The sequence below is a fragment of the Acanthochromis polyacanthus genome, chromosome 1 (assembly GCF_021347895.1).
Source record: "Acanthochromis polyacanthus isolate Apoly-LR-REF ecotype Palm Island chromosome 1, KAUST_Apoly_ChrSc, whole genome shotgun sequence".
Classification (NCBI taxonomy): Eukaryota; Metazoa; Chordata; class Actinopteri; family Pomacentridae; genus Acanthochromis; species Acanthochromis polyacanthus.
The window spans coordinates 31286999-31309482 of NC_067113.1; the positions used below are offsets into that span (position 1 = coordinate 31286999).

General features: G+C 40.0%; 1 protein-coding gene across 3 annotated transcripts in view; it reads left to right on the forward strand.

The window, feature by feature from the left end:
- Window positions 1-20350, forward strand: part of sfxn5a (sideroflexin 5a) — a 30473-nt gene extending 10123 nt beyond the window's left edge. For all 3 annotated transcript variants that reach the window (XM_022216653.2, XM_051958969.1, XM_051958962.1), the window contains exons 5-14: window positions 1889-1943; window positions 2536-2561; window positions 2684-2737; window positions 3338-3394; window positions 3479-3544; window positions 5600-5690; window positions 8813-8928; window positions 9334-9419; window positions 14576-14693; window positions 18405-20350. In XM_022216653.2, the coding sequence (XP_022072345.1) occupies window positions 1889-1943; window positions 2536-2561; window positions 2684-2737; window positions 3338-3394; window positions 3479-3544; window positions 5600-5690; window positions 8813-8928; window positions 9334-9419; window positions 14576-14693; window positions 18405-18482 (747 nt within the window). In that variant the 3' untranslated portion in view covers window positions 18483-20350. The remainder of the gene's footprint in view (window positions 1-1888; window positions 1944-2535; window positions 2562-2683; window positions 2738-3337; window positions 3395-3478; window positions 3545-5599; window positions 5691-8812; window positions 8929-9333; window positions 9420-14575; window positions 14694-18404) is intronic.
- Window positions 20351-22484: the final 2134 nt, after the last annotated feature.

Below are 22484 nucleotides of genomic sequence, written 5' to 3' on the forward strand. Positions count from 1 at the left end.
TGTGGTGATTGCAATTAAAGTTACTTTGTCTGTTTTTTTTGTGCATCAACACTCTGAAGAAGGACCAAGCGGACACACATTTGTGTGTTTTTAGTCAAGCCCATATAGGTGTTTTGTTTTGCGAAACCACCTTGAGTGCCGAGACTAGATTTTTCTTCTATTTTTATTTGGTTGTAATTCTTCCACCCTCCTTTGTTACTAAGAATTTATTGGTCTACATAACTGAAGTACTCGTTTACAGAATTAGAGGTAGGTTCTGGGTCTGGATTGATGTGCAGTTCCCTGACTGATATTGCAGACTATTTTGTGTTGCCCAAAGGAAACAAACTGTTAAATAAATGCAATGAGAAGAAGAATTCTTCGATTTGTCTGTGTAGAATATTACACTGCATATAAAGAGTGAGAGCTGCTGATGTATGCATGTCTGTTTTGCTACAAGAGCATGCAACAGTTGGCGTGGCTGTCGACTGCCAGGACTCCAGGTGTTACTAAGTAATCCTCCTGCATGCTTTCTAGTGTTTTATTCAGTTGTAAGATTTATTCTCTTTGCTGACTGTTAAAGACTGGAAAAAAAACTGTGTCAAACACTCTTTGTAGCTTCAGCTTGTCTTTAGGTGTAGGAGTAGATATATGCCACAGGGCACTTATTTCAGACATTATAGTACCTATGAGCTCCACAAGCAGTGAGATGCTTTCCATTCTTCTCTAATCAGGAGTTCCCATCGCCACTGAAGCAGTACGGGAAACAGATTTCCATCTGTCTTATCTTAAGACGAGGAACAACCGCACTGACAGAGTGCTGTCTGTTGTCTTTGTGTGTCGTACAAGAACCCTTGACAGGCTTACTTACGCATGACAAAGAGCCTTAGCATGTTAAGTAGCAGAAATCAAAAATGTTTGAAGCTTCAATGCACCATGAAAAAAAATATCTGGTGAACAAAAATAAGGTTATGCATTTGTGAAAATGTAAAGTGAGGATGAAATGAAATGAGTGCACATTATTTTTGGTAAGTAATATTAAAAAAGCTTTTGAATTCTTTGGATTTTTGGAACACCGACTGATGGCTAAACTGGACTTTTACCTTCACAGTGTTTATGGGAAATGACTTAGTCTGTTGATAATCTCAGGGAAGTCCAGCAGTTTCAAAGGGAGGGACTCACTGGCACTAACATGCTGCCAAACTGTAGAATAGAGAATCATATCACAATGCTAGCTTAGGGGGGTCCTGCTTCATTCTTTGCTAAGAGCTCCATTTCTCCACAGTATCTTCATGGAGCAGATATTTGAATACTTGCGTTCAACATCCTGCACCTTTAAAGATGTTTGTGATTTTTGCTGCTTACCGTGTCTGTCTAGTGTATCGACTGCCTTGTTTTTCGTAGTTTCGCTGTATTTAAGGCGAAAGTCATTCCTATAACTCCACTTGTGTTAACTTTGCTTCAGTTTTAAATCTCACAGCACTACTCTCCTCCTGTGATCTGACCCAACCCAAACCATTCTGTACTCATTATCGTCTGATTCTCATCACTCTTTACTTGATTTTCATGATTTTTTTTCGCCCTTTACACTAAAATAAATCTTTGCAATTACAGTGATGTGGTATTGAAACATCAACACAAAAAAATCTGACTTGGGGCACTTTCTAAAATGCCTCAAGTTTTGGCCAAGTAATGTTTTACATTTGAGCAACAATAAAATAGTGGGATCATAATGGGCATTATTTCCACCAGCTGACCTCATATTTGCTCTGAATTAATAGAATCTCATATATATTGTGTTCTAGTGAGTTTTAAAACACATTTAAATACATTTATTGACACTGTAAATTGGATCTTAGAAGTTCAGGCTCAGGATTTTTTCTCACCTTAAGCCCTGCTCTTATTACAGGCCATCATCCACCCTGACACAGGGGAGAAGATCCTCATGCCCTTTCGGATGTCAGGTAGAGTGGCTCAGTGTGGAAACCTTGGGGGGGAGGAAAGTGGGATCTGGGGGCTTGTTATGTGGTCCAACATGGAGGCGTCGTTCACCCTGGGAACTGTCACGACTCAACGGGACTCTTCAGGTTGTCTCAGTCCTCGAAAAGGTCACACTCAGCTGGGCGCTGATTAAAACCTCTCTCCTAGGGTGACGGAGAAGTTCTCGGGGGTTTCTGAAGAAGCAAACTCTAGTGTTTTGGTCTAGTTTCAAAGCACCTTTTTTGACTTTGAAGTGGAACCGAAAAAGAGGAGAAGACCGCAGCGATTAGCCTGTTAGGACCAACATGTTTTAGATTTGTCAGAGAAATGGGGGAAAAGCTGCAAAGTCTATCTTCTGTCCAACCTACACATACTAGCACAGAAACAGAACAATGAGTTGTTGAAGAAATGCACAGGGATTTAGAAGAAATTTACTATGAAAGATTAGAAATATTACAATTGAACGCTCAGAAAGTAAAACATTAGAAATAAATCTGTCAGCAAATTGCCTTTCCAAGTAAACCTATATGAGCAAAAGATGCCAAAGTGTTGATATAGTTTTATTTTTTTTTACAGGTTTTATCCCGTTTGGCACACCAGTGGTAAGATTTTTTTATGTACATTTTAGAGAAAAGCTAAAGCTGTCAATCTTAAATGCAAGCCAAGACTATAAAGAAGTGTATCTATATTTGTTGTAAAAGTTTTTATTAATCTATCTGTGCAGGTTGTTGGTCTCCTTCTCCCAAATCAAACACTGGTGTCAACTGTCTTCTGGCAGGTATTTCTTCACCTCCGTAACTCAGTCTGACCTGATATTGTCATTTAGGATCATAAAAGTTTCAGTTATTTTAATTTAAAATCTAAACATATAACACATAAGTGACAACAATAGCCACTGAAGAACATCTTATATTTACCTCGGGATTAATAAAGTATCTATTTAGACAATATAATGGCCTCAATTTTACATTTTTATGTTTACATTTTGTTGATAAATGCATTTTTGCTTCATATATTGACATATTAGCAATCAGTTTTCAAGCATTGGGATTCATGAAACATCTAAAAGTAGTAGAGGTACTGCTGATGTGAGGCAAAGATTGTTTAAATCATTGATGCATTTCTATGACAAACATTAAACAAAACTAAACTCGAGGTTTAAAAAAAAAAGATATGTGATGCTGGTCAGTGAAGCTTGAGTTTAAAAGGTTTTATCTTAAGATTTGTTTGTTTCAAGAGACAAGAATACACTTCTGTGGTCTCATTTGTTGGTACAAAGACATAATGCTAGATTGAGCACCTGTAACTAAAGACGAGTGTAGCAGCACGTTTACAATCGGGCTCCTCTGCTGTTCACTTTCTCTTGTTTCCCTTGCAGTGGTTAAACCAGAGTCACAATGCCTGCGTTAACTACTCCAACCGCAACGCCTCCAAGGTACTGTGTGTGATCCTGTGAGTATTTACAGCTGCTTGTTGTTACTTAACAGAACTGTTTCTTAATGCCTTCTTTTACTTTTAGCCCGCTCCGGTTTCCAAATTTGTCCAGGGATACCTCGGAGCGGTGACCAGTGCAGTGTCCATTGCTGTGAGTTCCTATAATTCTTCTATTATAGTTATCCAGGGCCTGATAATTTGATATATAAATTAAGAATAGTTAAGTCACAAACTACTTTTGTCTGCCGCAAATACAACTATAAATTTCTTCATTTTTGTAATGTCAGGAAAATGTGGATTCAAAATTAACTGATAAACCCTATAGAAAGTATCAGTAATCTGAGGTTTTAGTGCAGAGTTGAAGGGAAATCCTGTGAAAATCTATCAGTTTGACCTTGTTAACTTGTGTTTTTTTTGTGCTACAAGACACTTAAGTGGAATGAGAAGTAAAAGTTGAACATAACTCTGAATGCCAGCAGTGAAATTTCAGCTTTAAAAGTTGCACTGCACTAGCCTAGCCGCACTAGACAACCCACGGCAACGAATTTAATTCTCTGCCAGGGTGGGTCTAGTTACCCTCCATAAGGCTCGAGGCTGGATGCTCCTAAAACTGGCCGGACCAATCACCATGAAGTGTAGAGTCAGAAGGCGGGCGTAACTAAGTGACGACAGAGGCGCAACGATTCTGACAGAAACAACCGGCGCACAATAAACAGTTATCTTTCGACTCAGCTTTGGCCACAGCCCTTAAAGATTTGAAGCTAAAATTCAACTCGAAAGATAAACAAAGGACGGCACTGAAGTGTTTCATTGAGAAGAAAGACGTGTTTGGACTTATGCCGACGGGATATGGCAAATCCTTCATATACCAGTTGACTCCGCAGGTTGGGAAGCTAATGCGACTTAGCCACAATCCGCCGGCGATCTCGGAACTACGTCAGCCTATTCGTTGCACTGATTGGTTGTATACCTACCCAATTGCTGCAGAGTGATTTGAAAGACAGCCTTTTAGCCCGCCTCCCTCCCTGTCGAGCGGCCCTAGACCCTTGTGCCTTCAGAAACATGGGTCTAGCGTGGCTAGGCTAGCATTGCACTGTTTTGATGAAACTTTATTAGACTTATCACTAGAGAAAAAGCAACCACGGTGCTTATGTTCAGTGTGAGCTCAACATGATGGCCGCTTTAGTGACCCGATAGTGCATGTACAGGGCAGAGAAGTCACTGATTCTGGTGATACAAGAAGACTTGGTAAACCATGTAGTATGACTTTACACACTGTACATGTTGAATTAAACTGACAAAGTGTCTGCCTAGCTGTGAAGGCTAACCCCATTAGTCTGCTATAGCTGCTGGACAACAGCTGATGCACTACCAAAATATTCCACGTGGAGGATTTTTATGTTGGCGCAACTATGTCAATATAAATGGACTTGTGCGAATCAAGTAAAATCATGTCAAATTGAGCGTGTTTAGGACAAACACACCCACTGTTATACCTCAATTTTTTCATGGTTTTCACAGGAAAATGGCTAAATGTAAAGAAGCTTAGTATCAGCATAAACCAGTTAATAGCAGACTTCAAAATACCCTTATTAGTCAAACCTTTTTTTAATCAAAGACTCAAATGTCAAAAGAGTATAATACACGTTCACACACCTGCCTGACACAACCCTTAGCGTGGACAAGCAGCTCAAACCGAGCCAATTACTGGTCCTGCTGGGCGCTCATCCGGCTGATACCCTCGGGCTTGACAATGGCAGCAAAGCACAGAAGAAGAAAAAATCGCGGGGTGTCTGGAGGGCGTAACGACAGGCCAGGAGGGGGGCATGAGCTCTCCAATTAAACGCTGGCTCTGGTGGCGACCCCCTGCCGGGCTTGAGGGAGCTGGAAGCTGGAGTGGCGTGGTGGTGTGTTATCAGAGCCTTTTGACTACAAGCTCTCTAGTATGCTCAAGCACAGCAAAGTTACATTTATCAACTGTTTATCCTCACGAGTGTCAGAAACTGTTGTCAGAAATGGGATCATTGGGTAAAAAGTGACAAATTCACGAGTTTTTGGTGCAGTTTTTGAGCTTTTCTGTCCTGAAAACATGTCTTGCGGCACTTTAAAAGACCTAAAAAGCTGCTGTGAATTCTAAATATTCAGTGCTGTGTGCTATCAGCTTAGTGTCTGATAGTGTCCTGTGCATCTTGTGGTTTTCCTTCAGGTTGGGCTGAATGTTTTAATCCAGAAAGCAAACCGCTTCAACCCAACCACCAGGCTTTTGGTGCAGAGGTTCATCCCCTTCCCAGCAGTGGGTAAGCTCAGCGAAATCATTCTTCATGGGACGGACAGGGATTAGGCCCAGATCTCCATTATGATCATCCTTTAAGCTAAATTACTTTCAATTTGGGTTTAAACTGTAGACTTAACCTCATTATTTAGCTTTGATATTGTCAATTTTGTTTTATTTTTTTTAACCCTCGTGTCGTCCTGTGGGTCAAATTGATCCGTTTTAAAGTTTGAAAATGTGGGGGGGAAAAAAGTGTTTTCACAGTGAAACTTCTGATGTCCACATTTTCAAGATTTTTTGGAAATTTTTGAACACTTTTTGGTGGAAAGAAGGAATAGGAATTCACACAGAAAATCAACCAAAATCCATCGAATTTTGCTGGATTTTGGTTGATTTTTAAAAAAAATTTTCTTGCTGAAGGTTTTGCACATTTTCAAAAATTTGGGCATTTTTTTTGCAGAATTTTTGGATTTTTTTAGACAAGGAAATGATATTTTTGGTGCCCATAAATGAAGACCACAGGACGGTTAAATTTGATTGAAAAGCATCTTGAAAAACTTTGCATTTTTCGACTGCTGTGATTACAATATTTCAAAACAAACAGCACAGATTGCGTTTTTCCCTTTCTTTGATTCTGATAAACGTATTGTTTCCCTTTTTATTATATTCTTCCATGATCATAATAAGCCAAGCACAGCAGAGCGATTTGGCTTCATCCTGCTCCTCGCGGTCCGTTTCCCTCTCTGCAGGGTTAGAGACGTGTCGAGAGCTCGCTTTTTCAGACGTGCCACAAAGCTGATTTTCATGCCACTCTCCCCCCTCCAAACACAATCACACCCAGGGGTATAGACCCGTGTCCCAGAATGCCTCGGGCTGCTGGCTCATAATTAAATTGTTTGCCTCCTCCCCCGTCCTTACCATAGCGGCTCTTCTAATTAAATCAACAGGTTTCTACAGCGCAGCCTTTGCCTGGTAATTGGCTGCTCGTTAGAACTCTGCTGCGGCAAACAAATTGGATAATTACCCCTAAAGTGGCGTCTATGTCAAGGCCTCATTTACCTGATTTCTGTTTGTTCCATTGTTGTTGTTGTTTTTGGAAGGCCCATATAAAAGGTAATTAAAATGGCTAATTGAAGCGAGCGAAAGCAAACTGCTGTTTGAATTTTCGCCCGTTTGATTTTGCTCGCTTACTTAAGGCTAGATTTATTTGTAATAACCTAATCAAGCGGCGGCCTGTCATTCAATTAGATTATGAAGACCTTCACCGGAGGGAAAGCCACGCTGGCAGAAATTTGTGGGTGTAATTAATTTGTTGTCTTTTGAAAATATTTATCGTTATTTGTCATATTTAGGACGTAATTATGCGGGAAAAATTCTTGGATGCATTTCCGCGCGTTATTAGAGGACAATTAAAATGTACACAAATGTAATTGTTTTAAATAATTGCAAATTATGGACTGATATTTCAGCATTTAGCTGCGCAGATTTTGCAATTATCAATTATATTTCATAATTACCTTGATGCCTTTTATTCATGTAATTACAAGCAGGTTTTTGAGAATTTGATCTGTTTGCTGTAGTTTTTGTTATTCCCCGCCAAAGCGCTGCTATCTGTCCCCTTTTATTAATTGGTCTGCATTTTAAAAAATCCCTTGTAGGTAAAAAGAGCTATTTGCTCAGTCAATTGAATTCCCCTCACAAAGCGACCTGCAGCCCCGCGGCCCTCAGCAGAGATAACTCGGAACGCTGTTGTCTTAAATTAAAAAGGCTCGGGGCGCCAACACTAAACTCTCTAAAATGAGTTTTTCTTATTCCTATTAGAGTCAAGAAGAAAGGTTCATCTACATTAACATGCATTTGTGTTCATTTTGGCTTTCGTGAATAAATCGCAGGGGAACAACTCTGCTTTTCATCAACGTGTCGCCCGCCTTGGCTTTGTTGTGTGTTGCTGTTTGTGTCGAAGTCATACACACAGGTCTGGCTTTCAGTTTTGTAAATTATGACACGAATGACACAGCAGTGATGAGTAAAGCAAGCCGAGGCTAAGAAGGTTTCAGAAGGACACTCAGTGGTAGTTATAGGCGACAAATCTGTGATATTTTCATCATAGAATCAATTCTATGTCTTGTTTATTTTTGTAAATAGATAATTTACAGGAGAACATTTTACCAATATAGAAATATGCCACAGAGTCATTCCATCTCAGATCATCAGATTTTTAGAGAAATTTCTGCTTCACCATTTCTGATTTTCCTAGAATCAAATATAGATATTTATGAAGAGATTTGTGCAGTTTTTGCTTGATGTATCAAATATTTTCAGAAATAACACACATTTCCAGTTGTTCTTGGTCATATTTGTGTAACTCTTTTGTATGTAGCAATATTTTCTTCAACTTCTTGTACCTGCTCAATTATTAATTACAGTTCAATAAAAAAGCATTTTTGTGCAAAATATTTCAGATTCCTAAATATTCTAGATGTTTTATTTTGTATTTTTGTGAAATTCAACTTGATATGGTTCAGAAGATATCACTAGTTCACTTTGCCATTATCCCTTTATTTGTTAATGTGCGCTCAAAGATGAGATTTTCCTTGACAGCTTCATTTTTTTTTTTCAGATTTTGAACCCACTCATAATCCAAGAGCATTTGATCCACATGCCCAATGTTGCAGTATTATGAATGTGAAAATTTCAGGCTTTTGTCTTTAATGTACTGTCATTCAAACAGCCTCTAATTTCAATGTGCGAGAAAACCTGCTGAACGTGGGTCGACGGGCAAATAGAAAACACAAACATGAATGCAATGAATTATTGCAAAACTGTAACTTTCCATTTGTGTAGCGTAGGTTTACATTGATAGAGCAGAGTCGAAAGGGAGTACATTCATGGAAAAGACTTCTAAATATGTAATTTAATGCATTTATACAAAGAAATAAATTTTTTAGGGTTAAATCTAAAGCACCAGAGAGGAAATTTAAAGGCTTGCCATGCCTACAGTGTTCTTGAGCAAAGGACTCGGCTTCTTCCTGCTCCAACAGCACTGTGCTGCTGCCTGATCTTTCACCTAATCTACTGATTTGTGAAATAATAGCATGCATTATATTCCAAGCAGTGATCTTTACAAATATTCTCGCCTCTTCACAGCGAGTGCAAATGTCTGCAACGTGGTGCTCATGAGACGCACCGAGCTTTCAGAGGGCATCAGTGTGCTCGACGACAACGGGAACGTGGTGGGAACATCGAAAGTGGCTGCCAGGCATGTACGTACCTCTGAAAATAGATTATCTGATGTGAATTTATCACGCTGTTTAGTTACTGATGATGATTAACTGGGTTGGGAGCAACTGGCTATGATAAGGCAATGAGTCTGTCGTCTTATTTGACAGAAATCTGTGCAGTTTTCATGTCATTTGATGAGCATAAATGTCTTGTGTTTAAGTAAATGAAACTCCAAACGACAAAACTGGTTAATAAAATGACCTTAGTGCTGCTAAGTTGTCTTTAATGTTGGCAAAATGTTCTGTATGCATTGCAATCTCTGTACATGTAACATAGTATGAGGTGTCAGTTATAAGGCCTAAAGGTCATACAGAAGTATTCACACAATGCTTAAATGCTTTTTTTTCTTTATGTCTTTATGTTGTCATTTCTGATTTATTTGGCAGGCGCTTTTGGAGACAGCCCTGACCAGAGTGGTGCTGCCCATGCCCATCCTGGTGCTTCCTCCCATGATCATGGCTGTACTGGAAAAGTAAGAAACTCTTCTTCACTTAATTTTAGCTTGGAGCCAATATTAGACATCAACCAGTCGATCTTACAAGGTTAGATTATCACTTTATTTGTGTGCATGTGTCAGCTCACAACAGAAAGAAAAGCTGAAAATCCATAGAAATGATGTGTTATAGAAGTTTAGTTTGGTTAATTTGGTGTCACCTTTATGGAAACGTGCTCATCGCTGCGGAGTTTCACATCCTTTGCAGTTTATAAGACGAGATGAGACAGAGAAGTGCTAATAAAATCCAAACAAGAAGAAGAAAACAGCCATATCAGCTTCCCAGGAACAGTTCTTCCTAAAAATAAAGAAGAGTGCCGTCTAATTTCAGCTCAGAGACAGTTTTCTTCCTCGCTCTGGAGAGTTTCTGCTAATGGAGTTTGGGTTTCTGTAGGAGGCACTCTTTCTTTGTTCCTCTCTCCTGAAGTTAACCTTCTGCTTCAAACGCTGATGCTACCGAGCACATTAAATGCTTCTTTTGAAAGCTCCAAATAGATTTTTTTTTTGTAGAAAAAAAGCCCAAACAACTCGTGTTTGCAACAGAAAATGCTCTCATTATCACAGTTTGTATCAATCTAATTATTGGTGGGATGGCATTAATTGAAGAGGTGGAAGTTTTTGGTGAGAAAAAGATTAGAATGATTAAAAACTGAAGCCGTCTCTTTATTAAATGAGAATGAATTGTATAACTACTGAAAATTTCAGCAAAAATATGATTGTCAGAGTCACTCCTGATGAGCAGAGCTACTGTTTAATCGGCCCCCACAGTCCAATGAACCGTCTCCACCGCTCGCATTCTGTGTTGTGTGATACGATTGTAATGATGCCTTAATGATGCAACGTGTTTGTGCGGACGTCCTGTGATCAACGGCGTGACTGCGCCTTGCGGTGTACCGAGGAATGCAGCCGTCTTCGTAAAAACCCTTGACAGCACTTGTCCCGACCGCTGCCCAGGTGTGTTTGGGATTCCTGGCGGCTGGATGACTGAGCACAGAGGAAGAGGGAGTGAGTGAGTGAGTGAGTGAGTGAGTGAGTGAGTGAAGGCCAGCAGGGAGCTGTGCAGTTGGCTGAGGTTGCAGGTGAGTAGCGCTCAGCTATCCTCCATGTCAGCTCGCCTTCATTGGCTCTCAATGGAGCGAGAACAAGGGGAGAGAGACGGGTCCCTGGACGGCCCCTCAGTGATGGATGACACTGCTGAGAGCCGATTTAAGGCGCTGACAGCAGCTTCTGTCCTTCATGCGCTTTGGTAGCTGTGAGTGTGTTTTGGAGATTTAGTTTATTTTGTTGTGTTTTTTTAAAGTACGGCTGCGCATTTTCTGGGTTTGAGAGTCACATCACAAAAAGTGCGACGTGAAGTCAGGCAAATGAAGAAGAACACTTCATGCTACGGCTTTGTTTGCTGCTTTGTACTAAAAGAAAACTCACATCGTCCTCATTTTGCGTGACTAATCTTCAAGAAAATCAAATCAAATGCTTTCAAATGCTTTTTTTGTCATTTGACATATGTACAACGAAATTTTGAGTGCATCTCCTTCATAGGATAAAACGATAACAACAGATAAAGACAAAATATCTAAATGAAAAAAATACAATATGGAAAATATATATATATGTATGAATATAGATAGATAAATAAATATTGCACAAACCCACCCAAAAGTCGTTCTGATAGACGATCATCTTCTCAAATTTCAGGGTTTGAACAGAATAGAATATCTTTATTATTCTGCCAAGGAACGCGGTGGAGTTCTGTGATGATCGGCATACGTTTGTCCTTTTGTCTGTCTGTTCGCAACATTACTCACAAAAGGAATTAACGGATTTGGATTAAATTTCTAGGGAAGGTCAGAAATGAAACAAGGACCAAGTGATCAGATTTTGGCAGTGATGCGGCTTATAGTCTGGATCCATGGATTTGTTAATCATTTCTGTGTCATTACGAGATAGCGGCACTGTAACCATGACAACACATGAACACTATATCACTGCCTGCTGACGATCACGATTGTGATCCTACTACAAATCGATCGCCACAGGCCTTATGTGTGACCCCCCCCCTGGTCTACCTGAAGATTCTTGGATACACTTAGTTTCTTTTTAATGTTATTTAACAGAAACACACAGGATCCAGCCACATGTCCAGCAAATTAAATAGAAACAGGAGAAAAACACTGATGGTGGCAAAAAGAAACATTTCAGCTACAGAAAGAACCATGTTGACCTGAAACAGCTCCTCTGTCCGCAGAGTTTTGTAATTGTTGCCACCACAGCTAATTTATCTGACCATTTAAATCTACAATACTCAGCTTTATATGATGAGTGCGAATGCAGTTTTAATTACCATCCGAAGCACTAAAACTATTTTGGATGCCTTTGCCAGTGTTAAAAGCATTAGATGAGATTTAACTTCCTACGACTCTGAACGTAGCATGTGCACATACAACCTCTCCCTCACCTCCCTCTAACCTCCCCCCTCTTAACATTTACAAAGAAACGCCCCCCTCCAGAAACTTGCGTAGGACTCGTGAAGTTGTCATTTACGGCTGGGTCCCCCTGGATCTTTATCTGCCATTATGTAAAAAAAGATGAGCAAAACAAGTCGCCAGCTAACTACGAAGCTATACCAAAGCAACACATACACAAAACACGTAAGTCCAAGGCGTACGTAATCTACGTAACTAGGCCTGAGCCGGAAGATTTTTGATTGACAGGAAAGGGAGCAAACCAAACACCTCGGTCTGAGCGCATTGATTGGCTGATGTTTTTCAGGTCCTGCCATGTCCACAGTTATTTTTTTTTAGTGTTTTATTTTTTAGAAACCATACATACAAGTCCACTAAAGGTCAGTATATTCATTTTATGTGAATCAGACAAATTAAACAAAAAAAACATCCTCCATAATGCCTTTAAACCATGTTGCAAATTTACCAAATGGCTTTTTTTCAGCTTTCAAAAAATATTTTCAATTCACTTGCACAATATCCACTCAATGATTTTAGATTTATTTGGTCTTTCCAATTGTTAGTCATTCTCATATTAAAATATGCTGTTTATTGCAGAAAAATAAAATCTTGCAGTGTAATTTTTTTCTCCAAAGTCAGGCAGCGCCAGTCTTAATCTACATTTATTTGCACTGAGAATGTCCATTTTGGCCCAAATAATCCAATTCTGGAACAATCTTGGGCCGTAGTGAAGCAGCTGCAGGTAGAGGAATAGTATCTCTGCTTTCCTTTAGCTTTTGTCTCAGTCTTAGCATACCTGTCTGACAGGATTTTGATAAGTGGCAAGACTAATTGAATCAAGCTCCGGTTTCAAGGGCAGTTTTTCATCTTGTACAGTCAGACTCCCAAAAGCATTTTACATGTCTGACCTTAATGTTCCCTAAGTCAGTAAGATATGCAGTGAAAATGCTTTCTAACAATCAGCGAACTGTTTAGTACTGACAGAAAGTGTGTCTCTAAAACATCCACTGCACACAAACAACAGCCTCTCCACTTGTGACAAAGACACGCCACCTGTTTTTAGAAACCAAATCAGTTTCATTTTTCTGTTCCTAATTGCCACCCTCACCTTCACAAGCTGTTCTGTGTCTTCCACTTCCACTGGTCCCTTTCACATGCCGCTGTATTTACAGTAATGCAAGTTTCACACCAAATACTTGAACAAAGAGCAAAAAGCTATACTATATTTAATGACGTTATTTTCCAAACGTGCATGTAAACACAGACGATACTGTGGCAAGAACAACCACTGCTACTGTTGAATTCTCATGGTGGGTTTCCATTAACATCCAGTGGCATAAAACAGTTCAGGAGGTTTATTCTATAACCAGTTTGTTCAAGAGACACAAGTTCATGTAAACAGTTGAAGCTGAATTAGAGCATCTGAATGCAGCCAGCGCGACACAAAATAGTGTCATTAATTTTGAATAATGTCGAGTTTTTCCACCCGATTCGAAGGTTTTTAAAATTCCCCAAACCCACATTCCCTTGCCGCTCGCTTCTCACACGCCCCGCAACTTTTTCCTCCCATTGACTTTCCTCTTTGTGGTGCTGTTCTCCAGATCTGCACGTTTTGTGTGCGTGTCGCCTAATTAAACCACGGCAGCCATATGTGTTAATGAGCTCCCTCATTAGGCATTAGCTCTCCTCGTTAGGGGGAGAGGCGTCGCTGGTGGAGGAGAGACGGAGCGGCTCTTTCTCAAGCTCCTGCTGAGTTCGCTGTCCCACACACTGAAGAGGGGATTATCCTACAGAGGGCAGCGAGACCGGGAAATGTATTTCTGGAGATGAATCTATGAAATGTCCTCAAGAAGTTTGGTCTATTTAGAGCGAGAGCAGCTTCTGATGTTGAGGGCGGCATGTTTGTGAAACTCTTACAGGAGATTTATGAAGGAAAACAAGCGTAAGAGTTTTTTAATTTGACAGAAAATGTGAAAATATTAAGTAATAAAAACAAAGATTTAACTGGAAGCTGGAATTAAATGAATCTGAGTAGTTTTAAGTGGTTATAATTTATTCAACTACTGAACAGTAAATTTGGTATTAACGCTTTTTATTAAAAGTCTGTAGTTCTGTTTTTGTTATTTAACCTAAATCTGAGTAATAACTTTAAATCTCAAAATACTTTCTCATAGAAACTTTGACCTTTTCACCCACTAAGTGGAGATTAACCAATTATAGGCCTGGCCTATTGTCGGATCCAGCATTTAGCATTTGTCCCAATTATCTATGCCTCTATTTTTGTTGGCTTTTGTTTTTAAATTTCAGAAAACAAAAGTTAATTTAAAATGTACTGCTTCAGTTCTGCTGCAGCCACATCTTTCTATCTGTAGCTGCCGCTCTGATCCCAGCAATGTCACAATGTCACACTTTTCTGATTGTAAGGTTTGATTTGGTTGTATTTCCTCACATGAAGGTCATCATCTCACCTGGTCTGAATTCTCATGTTTTAAAGAAGTCTTTAACACTTGAAACCTGACTTTAGTTCAGTGTTTGTCTACTGTTTATATGTACTGAACTGGCTTTGTGTAAAAAGCCTGTTCTGCTGACATGCATCTCCTAATGAACACCAACTCTAACTGTATTTACTGTTTGGTAAAAGATGTGACTGTTTTCTTGTCTGTGTCCCACCAGGCTTCCTCTGCTGCAGAAGCATCGCCGGCTCGTCCTTCCGGTCCACAGTCTGGTTTGTCTCGCTGCCTTCAGCTTGGCTCTGCCGCTCGCCATCAGCCTTTTTCCACAGATGTCACAGGTACTTTACCCCTAAAACATTCTTCATCTGTTGCCCCCTATTTAATCCAATTAAACAGAATTTCATTAGTTCATTAAACTGTAACTTGACCAGCAAGATGCTGCAGTGGTCGCCGAATGTTTTTTCCGAATGCTTTGGCTTCTTCCCACAGACTCACAGCAGACTCCTGCTAGATAAAATGAGTAATTGACAGATACTGATGGTGAGATTGATTGAACTGGGATTTTAAAAACACATTTCCCCGTTTTGCTCATGTCTGATATTGTAGCAGGGTCATTCTATCCTAAATCATCAAATTTTTAGAACAGTTTCTGCCCGACGTCTCTGAAATGTTTTTATCCTAAACTCTGGCTATGTGTAGAGATATCTGTGGACTTCTAGCTTCATATAACAAACACTTCACTAGCTTTATATTTTTAAAATCTGCCTATCTACTTTCTTCATGTTTTTTGGGCATTGAATTTTAAGGGTGTTTGAACGACAATATCTTAAGAACTATTTAAGATGAATGCCATTTCTCATCATGTAATTTGCTTATTTTTGCTCAAAAGTTGCATTTTTGGAACATATTTGTAAAAATTGGAAAATCTTCTTTTCCTTTCGGCTTTTCCCTTCAGGGGTCGCCACAGCGAATCAATTGCCTCCATCTAACCCTGTCTGCTGCATCCTCTTCTCTCACACCAACTACCTTCATGTCCTCTTTAACCACATCCATAAACCTCCTCTTTGGTTTTCCTCTAGGCCTCCTGCCTGGCAGTGGGAAACTCAACATCCTTCTACCAATATATTCACTCTCTCCTCTGGACATGTCTGAACCATCTCAGTCTGGCCTCTCTGACTTTATCTCCAAAGCCTCTAACATGTGCTGTCCCTCTGATGGACTCATTCCTGATCCTATCCATCCTGGTCACCCCCAAAGAGAACCTCAGCATCTTCAGTTCTGCTACCTCCAGCTCTGCCTCCTGTCTTTTCCTCAGGGACACTGTCTCCAGACCAAACAACATGGCTGGTCTCACCACAGTTTTGTAAACCTTTCCTTTCATTTTAGCTGAAACTCTTCTATCACACATCACACCTGACACTTTTCTCCAGCCGTTCCAGCCTGCCTGTACACGCTTCTTCACCTCTTTTCCACACTCTCCATTGCTCTGGACTGTTGACCCTAAGTACTTAAAATCCTCCACCTTCATGATCTCTTCTCCCTGTAACCTCACTCTTCCACTTGGGAAGAGATACAGATACTCCGTCTTGCTGCGGCTAACCTTCATTCCTCTCCTTTCCAGTTCAAACCTCCACGCCTCTAGCTTCTCCTCCACCTGTTTCCTGCTCTCACTACAGATCACAATGAAATTGCAAACATCATAGTCCATGGAGACTCCTGTCTAACCTCGTCTGTCATCCTGTCCATCACCATAGCAAACAAGAAGGGGCTCAGAGCTGATCCCTGATGTACTCCCACCTCCACCTTGAACTCCTCTGTTACTCCTACAGCACACCTCACCACTGTCTTACAGTCCTCATAGATGTCCTGCACCACTCTAACATACTTCTCTGCCACTCTAGACTTCCTCATACAAAACCACAGTTCCTCTCTGGGCACCCTGTCATAAGCTTTCTCCAGATCTACAAAGACACAATGCAGCTCCTTCTGACCTTCTCTGTACTTCTTTATAAAACATCCTCAAAGCAAATATTGCATCTGTTGTACTCTTTCTTGGCATGAAACCATACTGCTGCTCACAGATGTTCACCTCTGCCCTTAGTCTAGCTTCAACTACTCTTTCCCATAGCTTCATCTTGTGGCTCATCAGCTTTATTCCTCTGTAGTTGCCACAACTCTGCACATCTCCCTTGTTCTTAAAAATGGGCACCAGCACACTTCTCCTCCATTCCTCGGGCATCTTCTCACTATCTAAGATCCTGTTGAACAACCCAGTCAGAAACTCTACTGCTACCTCTCTGAGACACTTCCATACCTCCACAGGTCATCAGGACTAAGTGCCTTTCCACTCTTCATCCTCTTCAATGCCCTCCTCACTTCATCCTTACTAATCTTTGCTACTTCCTGGTCCACAACAGTCACCTCTTCTACCCTTCATTCTCTCTCATTTTCCTCATTCATCAACTCTTCAAAGTATGGTTGATTTGGCCAAAGTTTTACGTCGGATGCCCTTCCTGACACAACCCTCTGTATTTATCTTGGGACCGGCACAATAAGACACTGGCTTGTGTCCCCTTGCGGCTACATTTGTAAAAATTGGAAAATAAAAACCTACATTTTCTCCCAAAATAATAAATATAGCAAGCTTTAGTTTCACAGATGCCATTTTAAATGTCCATAGTTTATGATGATGAAATTTTAAACGAATCAAAGTTGGTCAAGTTGATGATAGCAGATGGAACAACCCGACAGTGTTTTCTTGTATTTTTGTGTTGAAGTTCAAGTTTCCGTGGTGGCACTTTGGTTTTCTGGTACTTTCTTCCACTGCCAATTCTAAATCTTGAGATTTTGTTGGCCGCAAACAAACATGCTGCTGTTATTTTTTCTTTAAATGAGCTGCCAGATACTAAAGAAAGAGTTAAGCTGTTTGTATGCAGATTCTAAGTTATGCTAGTAAACAGACATGATATCAGACGTCTTGTTTTACCTCCATTAATGTTTCAGATCTCATTTAGTTTATGGTGGTGATGCTCTGAGAAAAAATAATTTGATAATAATAATCATTATCATAAATTACAGTGATGCCAAGTGTGTTATTTTTTTTTACGTCTGCCTGTATTGAATTATCTGCTCAGCTCAGGTCTGCAGGGCTCAGTTTCAGTGACTGATGTTTTTGACCGAAGCCTCCTGACCTCCTCAGTGTTTCCCATTGAGCTGAAGCTGAAGCTCTCTCCTAATGAGGCGTAGCCCTCCGAGACTTAACCTGCTCTGTTGTGATCCGCCTCCGTTGCTTTTATTCACCGCCGCCGCTGCCATCCAGGCCAGCAGGCTGAGATCTAACTTTAGCCTCGTAGCCCTCGCGTTTGTCACGTTAATGAGACGACTGTGATTTTGTTTTTCACCGTCTCTCTCTCTCTCTCCCTCTCTCTCTCTTTGTCTTCTCTCTGCCAAGTGACTTGCTGACACAAGGCAAGCAGCTCTGGCTTTGAAATATTTAGGATTTAATTACCACTGGAAATAGCTCAGACAGCCATATGGCAGAAAACTTCAGACATATGTGCCGCCAACAGCCCTGTGAAAAGCTGCCTCCCATTCCAAGGAGGGACCTGTTTTTCTCTCGCAAGTCCTTTTTGCACTTTCGCGAGGATAGCAGATGAAAAAGGGAAGGAAAAAAATAAAAGATCTCCCCAAAAAGCAACATGAATGCCCCGCTCCCCTGGACCCCCCCGCCTACTCGATTTGTCCTACTTCCCCATTTCACACCTACCAAGATGTCTGATTAGGATTCTGCCTCCAACTCCAGCAGCCATCTGTCTCCGGTTCAAATATTAGGAGATGCGAGCCTCAAATTAGACTTTAATCTGCCAAATTGGCTCTTTTTGCACATTAGCCGTAAATACAGAACCTTTAAAAGCTTTAAGAAATTACTTAGTTACAAATAAAACCGCAAATCTTTAAGGATGCACGTACAAAATGCAACATGTAAACTTGTTATATTGTGCCCCGATATTTGCGCCATCGACCTTCTTGTCCTCCTTCGGTTCCCACAGATCGGCGTGGATCAGCTGGAGCCGGAGATCGCCATGGCAACAGATTGCAAGCTCGTGACGTACAATAAAGGGCTGTGAGCGATCCTGACCCGGACGCGTGAAGATCCAACCCGCTGCTCGTCACGGTTCGAAGCTGCCAGAGAAGGGATTGTGGTAAATTTGGCCGCGGCAGTGAGTGAGGAGTGAACATACGTTTACATACGTGTTGTTAACGCACACGTCATGGTTAAGAAAAAAAAAAAGCAGCAACAGTGATCAAAATGTACATCACAGCACTTCTAAAGGTGTTGCAGTGTGGACAAATACCAAAGAGATGATGCCAAGTAACTGAGGGAATCAGCAGAGAGACGATGACTTACAGACTTTTGTCTTTTCCTCCCTTTTTTGACAATTAAGATGCAATTAATTAGAGATTTATGTCAATGAACAGGGGGTATAATAGATGGTAGCTGATTGTAGTTGTTGTCTAGATTGTACATGTGAAATACTGTGAATGAAACCATCATGCCTTTTTTAATTCTTTATAAATGAATGCAAGTAATCCTGGCATTTTTAGCTTTTGAGCTCTTATTGTGAAAATCCTTACAACCTAAATCCAAAGGTTGCACATTTTAAATATAAAATAACAGATTTTTTTAGAGGTCGTATTGAATACAACAACAGTATTGCTTTAGAGAGGAGCAAAGATGAGAGAAAATCAGACATTTTGTAGCTGATTGTAGTTGTTTTCTAGACTTTACGTGTAAAATACTGTGAATGCAATGAACTAACATTTTTTGTAAATGCAAGAACTCCCAACTCTTTTTGCATTTGAGCCGTTATTGTGAAACTAAATCTCCCCTCAACCCAAGTCCATAAGCTGCACATTGACTTATCTGTGAGCCGTTTAATCAAAGAAAAAGTTGGATTTTCCAGGTTTAATGTGATAAAACTGCACTATTGCTTTAAAGAAAAGCAAAGATGAGAAAAAAACAGACATTTTGTAGCTAATTGTAGTCGTTTTCTGCGCTCTGTGTATAAAACACTGTGATTTCAAAATACATTTTTTATTGTTTATAATTTCGTGCAAGGGGCTGTCTAGAAGAACTCTTTTTCTGCATTTGAGCCTTTATTGTGAAACTATACCTGCTCTCAACCCAAGTCGAATAAGTTGCACATTTCCATTCTGTGACCAGTTCAATCAAAAAATAACAGATTTTTTTTTTTCCCTAGGACATATGGGATAAAACAACACCATTTCTTTAGAGAGAAACAAAGACATTTTGTGTGTCTGAATTCTTATTTTTCTCAGTGAATTATCCTCATAAACCAAAAATAGAAGTCCGATGACTTCTACTGAAGCTTTTGGAACCATTTAATTGATTTTAAAGCATGTCTAAATTCAAGCTGAATAGAAAAAAATGTTTGTTTACAATGTATTTTTGCTAGTTTTCATAAGACATACCGTTTAATTCTGCTTTACTGCCTGTTGCACCGTTAGAATTATAAAATCAAGCCTGAAATTTTGAATAGATTAACAGAACGTCTGCCTTAATTTTGTTAGCATGACCTTGAATAAGAAAAAAAATTCCCTTTGAGTTTCTCTTTATGTTATAAAACTGTACGGTCTTAATTTTACTATATGATGTACCCTGAGATGACTTTGTAAAATATCTGCTTTAATGTCTTTCAGTTCACATGTTTAAGTCATGTCAAATCCCATTCATTTGTTTTACTCTTTAACTGCAATCAGAGTCTTTAAATAGTCAAAAATGCACAAAACAGATGAATTATATAATAGAAATCCATTTTTAAGGAACATTTTTAAGTCTGAACTTCAACTTTGTTTTATTTTTTTTATTGATTATCCTTATTAATGTTTGTTTTCTTTTTTAAATTCTGTCTCTGCTGTCTCTGTGCGTGTGCTGTCCACTTGATTTATATAAACCCTCTGCCTCAGAGCTTTATCTTTTGTCTCGATCTGCGTGATTAGTGTGTTTGCACGGTTGCCGAGGGAACGCGGCACAGTAGGGTTGCGACGCGGCGCAATTCGACAAGACGCCGCATGCAGGATGAGCGGAGGAGACGCGGGGTGTGAGATGTGGAGCGCAGGAAGGGTGAGACAAATAAAAACAAAGCACCATTCACAAAACCCACTGTAGCTCAGTTTTATCTCACTCTGTGATACTGGAATCATATCAGGTTGAAGAATTTCACCAGAAATGATGGTATCTTGTGTCATATTTGAGCTGAAATTTATATATAAATCCACAGTGAATTAGATTTTACGAATAAATAGCAGTTTTGTGTTGACGATTTTAACATTTTAGCTCATTTGTATCACTTTTTTAGGTATATAAATGCTCTTCAATTATGTGAAGTTTTAGAAATGTCTGCTAGTATGAGTAACAGAGCATATTGAGTGTTGGTTTTGGTGTTTAATGTGTGATTTGTAATTCAGGCCTATTTACTACACTGCATGATTTATCGCTCAACGTGGAATTTTTATAGCCAAACATGTCATTTGTACTCGCTGGCTGTGAAAATGGAAGGTTTCAGCCGCCTGGTAGTCAAATAACACTGATTAAAGCAGCGACTCGGTGGAGTTTTCTAACACCTTTGCAGCAGCGGGGCTCTGTCGGCTCCCCCCCCCCCCGCCTTTTGCCTCTCTGTTCCTCCGCAGAGACTCTTGTTTTTCACGACGGATTCCTCCCGTCTGCTGACTCAGGCGGCAGGAGACGAGCGTGATTTTCCCTTTCTAATTGTTTCCCTAACAGACACCTTAAGAGCTCTTATTAAATCGCGCTGACCTTTTACCTCACCGGGATGTGCTCGGCCTTAACGGAGCGGCTAATGGGGACGACTTGCTGCGCCGCCCAAAATGCACATTTGATGGTGTTTATTTGGACGATGAGGAGTCCCTTTTGCACCTGCAGTGAGTATAGGATGTCCTGGGAACTCAAAACAACACATGTGGCCCCTCTGTTTGCACCTCCAGATGTATTGTGCACCTTTTGTGAAAAGGTGAGACTATTGCAGCGTGTTTCTCCCCTCTTTTCCCCCCCTTCTTAGCTTACAAAACAAGACATCGGGGTCAGACGTCAGGGCTTCACCTCCAAAGCCCTCAGGGTCATTAGACGGAGATTCCTTCCGTTTCCTTTGACAGGTGATTACTGAGGTGGTTGGTGAAAGGACTGCGGCACAATACTAACTACTTTCCCTCTTTTTTTTTTCCAGAGCTTGCAGCCTCTGGATGGGAATTATTTCTGCTGGAATTCCGAGGAAGTGCCAGCCGATAGGTAACACACCTGACACCTGTGCAGCTGTCCTCACACATCAGTCTTCAGTCAGCAGTTTCCAACCTGAGAAAACCCTCCTAACTAGCTGCTAGATATTCTTCCTGTCATATTTATATTGTTAGAATGCTCTTTTTTTTTTTTTTTTTGCTCTAGTTTTAAACATAACACCACCTGAAAATGGGAAAACAATCCTCCTTGCATCAGGTTAACCCTCATGTTGTCCTGCGGGTCAAAATTGACCCGTTATAAAATTTGAAAATGTGGAAACACTTCTGATGTCCACATTTTCAACATTTTTGGGAAATCTTTGGTGGAAAAAAGAAATGTTAGAAATGTTTCTTTAAGATCATTCACAAAAAATCAACCAAAATCCAGCGAAATTCGCTGGATTTTGGTTGATTTTTTGTGAATGATCTTAAAGAAAATATTAGAAGTTTTACTTATATATGTAATCATTTTTAGGATTTTTAGGATTTTTTTTTGGAAGATTTTTACTCATTTTTGAAAATATTTACAAGAATTTTCTTGCCACATTTGGAGGATTTTTGTTTTCTTTTCAAATAAAACTTTTAAGGGAAATTTTTTAAGGAATTATTGGGATTTTCTTCCTGAAGGTTTTGCAAATTTTCAGAAATTTGGGGAATTTTTTTTTTTTTTGCTGAATTTTTAATATTTTTTTCAGACAAGGAAACAGTATTTTTCAGTGCCTGTAAATGAGGACAACAGGAGGGTTAAATCCTGTGCCACTGATGCCTGAGAAACTGCAGCTTTTCCTTCCAATCGAGCACTAATTTACACATCT